General features: G+C 45.6%; 1 protein-coding gene across 3 annotated transcripts in view; it reads left to right on the top strand.

Moving 5' to 3' along the window:
* Window positions 1–13,482, top strand: part of RBM26 (RNA binding motif protein 26) — a 116,289-nt gene that overhangs the window by 46,042 nt on the left and 56,765 nt on the right. For 2 of the 3 annotated variants that reach the window (XM_044286177.1, XM_044286176.1), the window contains exons 9-14: window positions 1,843–1,908; window positions 2,350–2,493; window positions 7,734–7,895; window positions 8,602–8,710; window positions 10,547–10,706; window positions 11,541–11,708. In XM_044286177.1, coding sequence (XP_044142112.1) covers window positions 1,843–1,908; window positions 2,350–2,493; window positions 7,734–7,895; window positions 8,602–8,710; window positions 10,547–10,706; window positions 11,541–11,708 — 809 coding nt within the window. The remainder of the gene's footprint in view (window positions 1–1,842; window positions 1,909–2,349; window positions 2,494–7,733; window positions 7,896–8,601; window positions 8,711–10,546; window positions 10,707–11,540; window positions 11,709–13,482) is intronic. The other variant, XM_044286178.1, reaches the window with a different exon arrangement.

Below are 13,482 nucleotides of genomic sequence, written 5' to 3'. Positions count from 1 at the left end.
TATTTTTTGCGGATGTTACAAGGCTTACATGATAGAAATCACCCAAAATGACCCCATTCTAGAAACTACACCCCTCAAGGTATTTAAAACTGATTTTACAAACGTTGCTAACCCTTTAGGTGTTCCACAAGAATTGATGGAATATAGAGATACAATTTCAAAATTTCACTTTTATGGCAGATTTTCCATTTTTATATTTTTCTTCCAGTTACAAAGCAAGGGTTAACAGTCAAACAAAACTCATTATTTATAGCCCTGATTCTGTAGTTTACAGAAACACAAACACCCCATATGTGGTCGTAAACTGCTGTACGGGCACACGGCAGGGCGCAGAAGGAAAGGAATGCAATACGGTTTTTGGAAGGCAGATTTTATACGGGATAGGGTGAAAGTTTTGTTGGTACTAGTTTAGGGTACATATGATTTTTGGTTGCTCTATATTACACTTTTTGTGAGGCAAGGTAACAAGAAATAGCTTTTTTGGCACTTTTTTTATTTTTTATTTACAACATTCATCTGACAGGTTAGATCATGTGGTATTTTTATAGAGCAGGTTGCCTCGGACGCGGCAATACCTAATATGTATACAATTTTTTTTATTTATGTAAGTTTTACACAACTATTTCATTTTTTTTAACAAAAAAAATCATATTCTGAGAGCCATAGTTTTCTCCGTTTTTGGGCGATTATCTTAGGTAGGGTCTCATTTTTTTGCAGGACGAGATGACTGATTGGCACTATTTTGGGGTGTGTATGACTTTTTGATCGCTTGCTATTGCACTTTTTGTGATGTAAGATGACAAAAAATTGCTTTTTTACACCATTTTTATTTTTTTACGGTGTTCACCTGAGGGGTTAGGTCATGTGATATTTTTATAGAGCCTGTTGATACGGACGCGGCGATACCTAATATGTATACTTTTTTTTTTTTTTCCTCTAAGTTTTACACAATAATATCTTTTTTAAAACAAAAAAAAATGATGTTTTAGTGTCTCCATATTCTGAGGCATAGTTTTTTTTTTTTTTGGGGGGGGGGGGGCGGGGCGATTGTCTCATGTAGGGGCTAATTTTTTGCGGGATGTGGTAACAGATTGGTATTATATTGGTGGTCGTACGCCTTTTTGATCGCTTGCTGTTGTACTTTTTGTGATGTAAGGTGACAAAAAAATAGTTTAGCGCAGTTTTTATTTCTTATTTTTTACGGTGTTCATCTGAGGGGTTAGGTCATGTGATATGTTTATAGAGCCGGTCGATACTATGGGACAGGGTCTGATCCTTGTTTCAATACAGCACAATACATCTGTATTGTGCTGTATTGAACTGTTAGTGTCTTACACTGTAAGACGCTAACAGTTGCCTAAGAGACCCAGCCTGGTGGCTGGGCCTCTTAGGCTTCCGTACATGACAGGCCCCAAGCCTTGGAATGGCTTGGGGCTGCCATGGCAACTGATTGAGTCCCCGCCACAGCAGAGTGGGGACCCCGATGCATGAGGTGAGGGAGCGCAAACCCCCCACATGCCGCGGTCAGCGCTGACTACGGTATATGAGGGGTTAATCCACCGGCATCACTGATGCTGGTGGATGCAGAAAGGATCCAGCGGTCAGTAACCGCCGGATCTCTGCTGCTGACCGGGTGGCCCGCACGCGGGGGGAGGAACAACTGCAGGACGAGAGCGCTAAGTGCCGGCGTTTGAGGACGAGCATTCTCGCCCTGGGTCGTTAAGGGGTTAATGTGTATAGAGTGCAGCAGTTTCAGAGAAAGCTGAGGCTCTAGATGTAATGACAACACCCCCGTTGCTCCTAGATGCTCATTTCCATAAATTAAAACTTAATTTTTCTCAGTAATGCAGGCACATATGAACATGCGACCAACACAGATGCCTTCAGCTGCCAGCGCACATGTAACAGGTCAGTCAGTTTCATAGGTACAAATCTGCTGACAGATGCCCTTTAAAGATGATTATTCCATCATATGAATGCACCTGAATGAGTGGGCAGTTGGATAGGAACAAATTGTACATTTCTGATCATTGCATTGGCCCATGTAAAGGGGCACTTACCATGTCTAACTGCCTGCATATCTTGCATTGTTGCCAACCCAGTTGGGGTTGACCGCCACTGCATTAACCAGGGAGTTCAGAGTAACTTTTGAAGGACCGCAATTGGCAGACAAAGAAAAGGTTTCTGTAGATGGGAGAACTGCCTGTAGAGTCTATAGAAATTACAGAAGTTCTGCCTTGCCAGATTAGTTGTGAATTTAAGGAAAAAGAAAGTTCAGCAAATCATCTGAATAGTAGTTTGTTATTGTATTTATCCCATGCTTAGATGTTTGTGCTTTGTACTTGGCAGGCCCCCCTCCGCCTCTTCCACCTTTACAGCCTGCCGGAATGGATGCTCCTCCGAATTCAGCCACAAGCTCTGTCCCTACTGTAGTGACTACTGGCATTCATCATCCTCCTCCCCCTGGTGCTCCACCTCCACTTTTTCCCTCAGGTATGTGAAGCATGTACAATTACGAATAATGTGCTCGGGCTGTCACTAAAATGATGTTCAACCTTGGACTTACCTTAGGCTACGATACCATTGGAGAGAGTCTACCTATTGAAGTGAATGGAGAAAATCCAGTTGACATGCTGCGTATTTTAAAATCCACACCGTAGGTCAAAATCTGCATCATGTGCATTAGAATTTGAAATTCTCCCAGAATACAATGTACATGACCTACATCCTGATCGTGTGCATTTACCCTTAGGGCTCTTTCACACTTGCGTTCTTTTCATCCGGCATAGAGTTCCGTCGTCGGGGCTCTATGCCGGAAGAATCCTGATCAGTTTTATCCTAATGCATTCTGAATGGAGTGAAATCCGTTCAGGATGCATCAGGATGTCTTCAGTTCCAGAACGGAACGTTTTTTGGCCGGAGAAAATACCGCAGTATGCTGCGCTTTTTGCTCCGGCCAAAAATCCTGAAGACTTGCCGCAAGTCTTGAAAGGCATTGATCCGGATCCGGCCTTAAGCTAAACGTTGTTTCGGCGCATTGCCGGATACGACGTTTAGCTTTCTCGCCCAATTTCCTTGGGGGACACAGAAGACCTTGGGTATAGCTCATCTCCATAGGAGGCGTGACACTAAGTGAGAACTGTTAAGCCCCTCCTCCACAGCTATACCCTCAGCCTGGAGAGAGAGACTGCCAGTTTTTGCTTAGTGTCCAAGGAGGCAAGACACTCCCTGCTACTGCAGGGCTGTTTTTCTCCTGTTTTTCCCTTGGTGCCGTTGTAGAAGTTCTCCCTACTCCTGCTGTCCTGTACAGTTGTGTTTTCTGTTGCCATCATGTCTGACGGGTGCCTGATGGGTGGCCCTTCGTGTTCTGTGCCCTCTGTCCTTTCCAGGACGGGGCTGTTTCTCCATCCCGTCCCTTCCTTCTGAGGGTGGTATCTGCCTTCTTATCTACGAGGCTTTGGTCATCCCCTTCCCGTCTCCGGGAACGGGCGCTTCACCGCTTGGAGATTGTTTGGGTTTGCAGTTGTTACTTGGAGATCTCCGGCTCTTGTCGGCGTTCGGTCTCTTGTGTTTCCAGGATGTCCGCGCAAAGGGTTGACGGCCTCCAGGGTGGCTTTCCTTCGCTCTCTGTGTCTATTGCTGTGGTTACCGCACCAAGGGCAGGGTTCTGCTTTTGGTGTCACCGTTCATTTCACCAGAGCGGTCGGTGCCTCCTGGGCCGGAGGCATAAGGCTTCGGCCATGCTTTTGTGCAAGGCGGTCGCTGGTCTTCCTTGCGCACCTTACTGGGTTCTACAGGGTGCGCACTGGGGCTTCGGCGTCTGCTGCCCTGGGCCGCCTGGTCTGCAGGCGGCGGTTTCTTGATGCCTTCGGGTGCTTTGCCTTGGTGCTGTGGTCCCTCCCCTCTTGGACTGCTATTGAACGTCCCAAGGTCTTCTGTGTCCCCCAAGGAAATTGGGCGAGAAAACGAGATTTTTGTATAACTTACCAGTAAAATCTCTTTCTCGCTCTTTCCTTGGGGGACACAGCACCCACCCATTCTTTGTTTCCGAGTTGTTTTACCCGTTGGGTAGTTGGCTTGTTGGTTCCACTTTTGGACTTTGCCTTTTCTCACTACTTGGACACGCAACTGGCAGTCTCTCTCTCCAGGCTGAGGGTATAGCTGTGGAGGAGGGGCTTAACAGTTCTCACTTAGTGTCACGCCTCCTATGGAGATGAGCTATACCCAAGGTCTTCTGTGTCCCCCAAGGAAAGAGCGAGAAAGAGATTTTACTGGTAAGTTATACAAAAATCTCGTTTTTTCTAAATGGTTACCATGGCTGCCGGGACGCTAAAGTCCTGGCAGCCATGGTAAAGTGTAGTGGGGAGCAGCATACTTACCGTCCGTGCGGCTCCCGGGGCGCTCCAGAGTGACGTCAGGGCGCCCCAAGCGCATGGATCACGTGATCGCATAGCACGTCATCCATGCGCATGGGGCGCTCTGACGTCATTCTGGAGCCGCACGGACTGTAAGTATACCGCTCCCCCGCTCCCCGCTCCTACTATGGCAACCAGGACTTTAATAGCGTCCTGGGTGCCATAGTAACACTGAAAGCATTTTGAAGACTGATCAGTCTTCAAATGCTTTCAGTACACTTGCGTTTTTCCGGATCCGGCGTGTAATTCCGGCAAGTGGAGTACACGCCGGATCCGGACAACGCAAGTGTGAAAGAGGCCTTAGTGCACAGTTTTGCAGCTTGTTGAGGCACATCTGCATGAGGATTAGCTTCACTTAGATGGGGTTGATCCGCTTGTGGCTACCTGTCCGCTACATTAAGAAATGACACATCACTACTACAATTTTTTTCCTGTGATGCAGATTTCAAGTCCATGGTAGGAAAAAATCTTTTAAATGTGAACTATGATGTGGATTTCCCCTTGACAGCAATGGGTGGCAGCTTTTCAGTGGGATTCTTGTGGATGTCAGTGCTAACTATGGTTTTGAATCCCTATAAAAAGTTAACCATGTCAACATACCCATTAAAGGCGTTGTCTCACCTTCATAATCCCCTTTGAGTCTATTCCTTCCCCTCCAATAAGCTTTTCTTCAATATATTTATATTATCTAAACAGGATAGGGATGGAAGAGCATAATAATGACATGATCAGTGGGGGAGCGGGGTGGCGGGAGATAATACAGACCTGAATAATGGAGCGGTATGGGAGGGCATAATAATGACATGATCAGTGGGGTGGCGGGAGATAATACAGACCTGAATAATGGAGCGGTATGGGAGAGCATAATAATGACATGATCAGTGGGGGAGCGGGGTGGTGGGAGATAATACAGACCTGAATAATGGAGCGGTATGGGAGGGCATAATAATGACATGATCAGTGGGGGAGCGGGGTGGCGGGAGATAATACAGACCTGAATAATGGAGCGGTATGGGAGGGCATAATAATGACATGATCAGTGGGGTGGCGGGAGATAATACAGACCTTAATAATGGAGCGGTATGGGAGAGCATAATAATGACATGATCAGTGGGGGAGCGGGGTGGTGGGAGATAATACAGACCTGAATAATGGAGCGGTATGGGAGGGCATAATAATGACATGATCAGTGGGGGAGCGGGGTGGCGGGAGATAATACAGACCTGAATAATGGAGCGGTATGGGAGGGCATAATAATGACATGATCAGTGGGGTGGCGGGAGATAATACAGACCTGAATAATGGAGCGGGATGGGAGGGCATAATAATGACATGATCAGTGGGGGGGAGCCTAATACTGTTAGGAATAATGGAGGGGGGTGGGAGAGCATAGTAATGACATGATCAGTAGGGGAGGGGGAAGCATAATACAGACATGAATAATGGAGGAGGGGGCCAATACATCTGATCAGAAAGGACATAAAACTACATTGCAGGAAGGCAGTGACAGGGAAAATAGGCAGAGTAAACTGTGTTGATGACAGGAGGGGGAACTTGTACGCTGCACACAGAACAGATCGTGACAAGCCGCTTACCATTGAATGTCACGATCTCTCCTTGAGGCTGAATGTCCTCTGACAAGGGGAGGGGTTACTTCCTCCCTGCCAGGCTTGCCTTGCTTTGCATCAGAGACTTAAGCTCCGCCCCCAGCAAGCAGGGAAGAGAGGCCCTGAGAACAGCGAGGCAGCCAGCTACTAGGGAGGTGAGAACCCCTTTAACATTATTTTTTAAAATGCCAATATCTTAGGATACTTTCACACTGGCGTTTTGGCTTTCCGTTTGTGAGATCCGTTCAGGGCTCTCACAAGCGGTCAAAAACAGATCAGTTATGCCCTATTGCATTCAGAATAGAAAAGGATCCGCTCAGAGTGCATCTGTTTTCCTCCGTTCAGTCATCAATCCGCTCTGGAGGCGGACAGCAAAACGCTGCCTTCAGCATTTTTCTGTCCGTCCTGAGATGCGGAGCTAAACGGGCCTGACACACAATATAAGTCAATGGGGACGGATCACTTTTCTCTGGCACAATAGAAAACTGATCCATCCCCAATTGACTTTCAGTCCTCAAGACGGATCCGTCATGGCTATAGAAGACATAATGCAACTGGATCCGTTCATGACGGATGCATGTGGTTGTATTATTGTAACAGAAACGTTTTTACAGATCCATGACAAATCCGCAAAAACGCTAGTGTGAAAGTAGTCTTACTGATAAGAATGGGAGAGATTTGTCAAAGCTGGTATAGGAAAGTGGGGTATTGTCTATGGCAGTCAGGTCACTGCATTCTCGGTGAAATGATAAAGTGCCCTGGGTGAATACTTCCTGGACCAGTGGCGGTACATCTCTCCTAATGATCTGGTAGGGCAGTTTAGGGGTTAAGATATCAATGAGTTAGCTGAGATGATCTATTTGTGTCTGTTGTGAGATATTTTATTAGTTATAATGAACCTTTCTCTGATATCCTTCGACTTTACTGTAAATACATGGTAATGAAAGCTTTAGGCAATGTGCTCTCTTAAAGGGGTTGTGCAGTCAGTACAGATTGATGACCTATCCTCAGGATAAGTCATCAATATCTGATCGGTGGGTGTCCAACTACCAGGGAGCCTGCCGATCAGCTGTCTGAAGAGCAGGCGGCGCTCTTGCAAGCACTACTTCCTGTCCAAGATTACATTGTCTCAGCAGTGCAGTGTAAGTACAGGAGCTTGTTCCATTCACTTGCATAGGACGAGCACTTGTAATTAAACTGCGCTGCTGCTGCAAGCAAGACGACGCGCAGTGTAATTTTGAATAGGAAGCATCCTCTTCAAACAGGGGAACTAGGTGTCGGACCCCCACCAATCAGATATTGCTGACCTATCCTGGCGGCACAACCCCTTTAATTCTTTAGTATCAGGTTTCTGTTTCTCTTTGACAGCCAGAAAAAAATACCAACATGGTGCAGGTAGTTTATATCCATCATGGATCCTGTAAAAGTAGAAGTCACGATACCAATGTGAGCTGATTTTCTGCACGCTAAGGTCTAGATTGTTAGTGTTTCCAACAGAGCTTGGACTTTGTTTCTAGATTAGTTACTGGTGGAATTGCGTCAAATCGATGTCATAAGTGATCAGCGTACAATGTGTAATTTAATGGGAGTCTGCTTTGTGTGGTTTCCTACACGCACCTGTTTTTTAATGTGTTTTATTTTCTTTATACATGTAAAACTTCCTGCTTTATATATTCATTTCTGCCCTTCTTTTCTTGTCCCCACCCTGCAGGACCTATTCCTTTATTTCCAGAAACATATGATTCTGATGGTTACAATCCAGAAGCGCCAAGCATGACAAATACTTCAAGACCTATGTACAGACATCGTGTGCATGCGCAGAGGCCAAATTTAATAGGCCTGACTTCTGGAGACATGGATTTACCCCCAAGAGGTACTGCAAGCATTATTTTTTAATTAACTATAGTTTATTTTTATTTATTTTTTTACTTTGCGTATCTCCCATTGAGCAGCACAGATTTAGCTCAGCATATTATTGGTGTGGTTCTTGAGCTGCTTAAATTGCAGCGTGGGTCGTCTGTGCTGCATGTTCTCTGTGAACTGTAGATATCACCAGAAACATGTCTCCCTGCATCACTGTAATGCATCTCATACGACAAAGCTCCCACGGTCAGTAAGGAAGCTCTGTATACATTAGGGCTTCAATGAGTACTCAAATCGAGTAATTCGAAACCAAAAAATCCTTGTTGCAAATTTTTTGCATCGAGGATTCGTTTTTGTCACGTGACCACATAGCGGGTGTGAAGCACTTGCTTCACTTTGTCTAGTTACATTCAGTTGAGCTAGGCCTACAAGGCATTGTGCCCGGTTTACCAGTGGATTTTACCTTTTTAATAGTTTATTATGGTGTGTGCTTGTAAAATGCTGTCAAGGTTTAGCAATTTGGAAGTTGTGCACGTATGACAAATCTGGTGTTTGAAAAAGTACCAAATATATAGTGAGGCAGCAGGGGGCAGTAGAGTGCTTTGAGATCCTCAGCAGCCCTGGTATGTCTTTCTCTATTGTCCACACACTGTAAATAAAAGGCCTTTTCCTCTCTGTTTCTTTCTGAAAATCCATTTTTGTAATGTTTTATTTAGAAAAGCCAGTGAACAATAATATGAGAATTGTCGTGGACTCTGATCTTCGGAAAAGAAACCTTCCACCCCCAGACTCTGGAATACTTCAGAAAATCCCCCGGTTTGACAAGTAAGTTGGTGTGAGATCATTTAGAAACTGCTTTGGGCAAATGCGGGTCTGTTCTTAACATTCCCAGAGAGACCCCACAAATCATTATGTAAACCTGTTATTACAGGTCTTCAGTGTAAGGCTGGGGTCACATCACCGTTTCTTTTTCCGTTCTTCTGATCCGTCAGAAAAACAGAAAAATGAAGAAAAAAATGGATCTTGTTTTTGAAGCATCTGTTATGCACATCTGAGATCCGTTATGCATCATCAGTGGGGCTGGATCAGAAGAATGGAAAAATAACCGGTGATGTGAGTGGGTTAATTAAAGAATGAGAGAGGTTGTCCTGGAATATGACTCCTGGGTACCAGGAGAGAAATACAGATTTATTCCATCATGATGAGGCACACATGGACTGCTATCAGCGATCAAAAGGGACACAAGCTCTGGGATGTGTATGATCGGCTGCCTTGTTTGCCATGTTGTATTCAGCCAACCCTTACAATATGGGAGTCCCTGCAGTGTCCCAGTCCTTTCCCCTGCAGAGCAGATGAATGGCCGTCCTTGTAAAACATGGTTAGTCCTATTCTCCTGACATCCATTTTCCTCAATAGGATATTTGGACAGACGTTATCGCCATTATAGATGATGGACAGGCGTCCGATTAGCTGCTGTGAACTAGCTGCATTAAAGGGGTTGTCTCACGTCAGCAAGTGGCATTGATCATTTAGGGAAAGTTAGTACAAGCTACTTTCTAATGTATTGTGATTCTCCATATTGCCTCCTTTGCTGGCTTCATTCATGTTTCCATCACATTATACACTGCTGGTTTCCATGGTTACGACCACACTGCAATCCAGGAGTGGTGGCTGTGCTTGCACTCTGTAGGAAAAAGCGCCAGCCTCTCTGATGGAGGGCACCATGGGAGCACACACAAACTAATGCTTCTCCCTGTAGTGTGCAAGCACAGCAACCGTTGCTGGATTGCAGGGTGGTCGTAACCATGGAAACCAGCAGCATCTAATGTGATGGAAAATGAATCCAGCCAGCAGAGGAGGCAATATGCATAGACAATCATAATACATTAGTAAGTGCCTTGTATTACCTTTTATATACATGAGAAATGCCATTTGCTGAAGTGGGGTAACCCCTTCAATGCTGGAAGTACCCAGCTGTGTTGATTCCTGTAGTGGGCAGAGCTGGTTACTGTAGCACTGCTACATTCACTTCAATGAGAGCAACGCTGAGGTTACCAGCTCCGTCCACTAGAGAAATGTGCTGGGGTTTTGGTGTGAATGGTGTGGGGCAGGGGTAGGCAACCTCCGGCTCCCAGCTGTTGTGAAACTACAATTCCCAGCATGCCCCATTCATTTCTATGCAAGTTCTTAGAAGAGCAGAACAAGTATGCATACTGGGAGTTGTAGTTTCACAACAGCTGGGAGCCGGAGGTTGCCTACCCCTGGTGTGGGGTATTGATGGCCTATCCAGAGGAGTGCCAGAAGGCCCCTTCAGTACTCCAGTTTTGCTCCATAGTGACCTTATTGTTTCTTGATGTAATTAAATAAATACTTTCTAACAATCATAATTTCCCTTGTTTAGGATTTTTCACTCCCATGTGACAATAAAATCTTAATATATTGACGTTATGGCAGTAGTATGTATTGCACATAGGGGGGTCTTGGCATATATTCTGTAAGCTGGGAGAGCGTACATTTCTGCTAAATTCTGCCCCTGCCTGTGCACCGGAGGGGAGGGGCCGTAACAACATTTCACTGCTCACCTGGCTCCTCCCCCTCTGAGTGACAGCTGTAGCATCCAACCAGGAGCCCATTGTTTAACAGCGTCTTATTCTTCCGCAGGCCAAATTTCATCAGAATGAACGCCCCTGCCTTTCAGAAGAAAGTTGTATTTGGAAATGAAAATACGAAGCTTGAGCTGAGGAGAATTCCTCCGGAGCTGAATAACATCAGTAAACTGAATGAGCATTTCAGTAAATTTGGAACACTGGTGAATCTGCAGGTATTTCATTTTTAGTATGCTGGATATTCACTTCTCTGAGTACACCATATACCTCACCTTTCGTATATTTGTTTAATCATGACAAAGCTGAAGTGAAAATGAAATAGTGGCTGTGCTTGGTATTGCGGCACATTCACATGAACGGGAATAAGCTGCAGACAGGTAAAGTGAAGGCACAGGCCAAAGAAGGGGCCACGACTCTCTAAACAGCTGATTGGCGGTTTGCTGTGAGGCTGATCTGATGTTGAGGATTTATCCTGGGATAAAAAGTCCCAGAAAACCCCTTTAAACAAGCCTCAGGCACTTCTTCCAACTGGAACCACACTCAGATTTAATGCTGTTTTACCCCTGATACATTTTATGGCAGTTCAGTGAGAGATGCCATAACGGTGTATCTGGAAAATCTCGTACTTTTGTGACAGGTTCATGGTCTATCATCTCGGTGGCGAAATAGCTGTGCATGTGTGGTCACTTAAAATGAGTTGGCGTAAGGAAAGGGCTATGCTCATTAGCGGAAAACCACAGGAGAAATTGATTTTCATGCTGAAAAAGCTGGAATTTGCTATCTTACATTTGGTAGAATTGCAGTCGCTTTGTTGACCCCCAGGGCTGATCCCGTGTGATGTTAAAGCGCATTCTCTTCATACAGGGCAGGTATCCACATTATAGCTAGATGTAGACTACAAGGTCTTGGTGCTGAGTCAGGTTACTGCTTCACCCCCTTTCACAAATGTGAGAAGTACTGGAGTGATTGACACTTTGTCACATGAAAGTCGTCCGTTGTCAGGGTCTGTAAGTATTCTGCAGCTTCTTATCACTGCTCTTTGTTTGCAGGTTGCATATGAAGGAGATCCTGAAGGTGCTTTAATTCAGTTTGCGACACATGCTGAAGCCAAGAAGGCCATCTCGAGCACCGAAGCTGTTCTGAATAACCGGTTTATTAAGATGTATTGGCACAGAGAAGGCTCTGCTCATCAAACAAAAGCTCCAAATGCTCCAAAGGTATTCAGTTTCTGGCTGATGATTTTTACAGGTTTTAGTTATAATGTAATATACATATCTAGTAAAAACAACAAAATGTACAATTTGATGTACAGCCACTCTTCCATATTATATGATATTATAAATTTGAAGCAAGTGTACAGAGCACTTTCCCCTTCTCAAGGCACATTCCACACTGTAACTAAAGGTGGATTTGCACGGGACGATTCTGCAGCCGGTTGTTCCCGACAGTCGCCTGTTCGCTCAGTGAAGGAGACCTCTGCCTTTACATACAGACTCATGGTTTCTGAGCAGCAGATTGCCGCTTAGACCACACGATCTTCTGCCCAGAAACTATGATCGGTGCTACCTGCATGAACAACAGGATCACCTGATGAACGAGTGTGTTGCTCATTCATTAAGTGATTGGTGGCACATTTAGATGGGCAGATTCCCGACCATTCACATGGTCATTCCCGATAATCGGGACAATAATTGGCTCATGTAAATGCAGCTTAATCCACCGAATCTTGTCAATCTGTAAAACGCACACATCCATTCACTTATATATTACATTCGTTCTGATGCATCCACCTCCCCTTACAGCCCGTAGATTATTAGGTTACTAAGCACTGATGTCTCTGTCTTTTTTTTGGGGGGGGGGGGGGGGCTTTATGGTGTAGCTGCTCGTCCCATTCAAGGGAATAGAGGCAGAAGTTCTAATTGCACTGCACGGCCACTACAAGCGAGACTGCATTCAGTTACATTTTGAAGAGGTGCCCAGTACTCATGTACTATACCAGGATTAGCTGAGTGGAGCAGCTCCTGCTTCTGCCTGCTCCGCTAAGCTAAGAGAACTGCATGTCAGCAGCAATATGCGCTCCTACCCAAACTCACCGCTGCTGCGGCCCAATTCATAGACTTCACACTCCGTAGATCACTGAGCAGTCAGCGGTGTACAGAAATGTCAGTTATAAGTGCACAAGGAATGGTGTAATTTAGGTAGGAAAAAGTGGAATAAAAATACAAAATCCATTAATAAAGTGTATTAGAAAAACTTTTATTAGGGCCATCTTATTAAAATTTTACTTAACCGCCTAACGCAGATGTGCGGTCCGGAGGCGGCAGCCCTGCGCACGACGACGCATATACGCGTCATCTCGCGAGTGCCGGGATTTCCTGTGAACGCGCGCACACAGGCGCGCGCGCTCACAGGAACGGAAGGTAAGCGAGTGGATCTCCAGCCTGCCAGCGGCGATCGCTCGCTGGCAGGCTGGAGATCTGATTTTTTTTAACCCCTAACAGGTATATTAGACGCTGTTTTGATAACAGCGTCTAATATACCTGCTACCTGGTCCTCTGGTGGTCCCTTTTGTTAGGATCGACCACCAGAGGACACAGGTAGCTCAGTAAAGTCGCACCCAAACACTACACTACACCCCCCCCCCGTCACTTATTAACCCTTTATGAACCCCTGATCACCCATGATCACCCCATATAAACTCCCTGATCACCCCCCTGTCATTGATCACCCCCCTGTCATTGATCACCCCCCTGTCAGGCTCCGTTCAGACGTCCGTATGATTTTTACGGATCCACGGATACATGGATCGGATCCGCAAAACACATGCGGACGTCTGAATGGAGCCTTACAGGGGGGTGATCAATGACAGGCGGGTGATCACCCATATACACTCCCTGATCACCCCCTGTCATTGATCACCCGCCTGTCATTGATCACCCCCCTGTAAGGCTCCATTCAGAAGTCCGCATGTGTTTTGCGGATCCGATCCAT

Source organism: Bufo gargarizans, chromosome 3 (assembly GCF_014858855.1).
Source record: "Bufo gargarizans isolate SCDJY-AF-19 chromosome 3, ASM1485885v1, whole genome shotgun sequence".
NCBI lineage: Eukaryota > Metazoa > Chordata > Amphibia > Anura > Bufonidae > Bufo > Bufo gargarizans.
The sequence above is the reverse complement of the archived record's forward strand: the minus strand, read 5'-3'. Positions and strand labels throughout refer to the sequence as shown.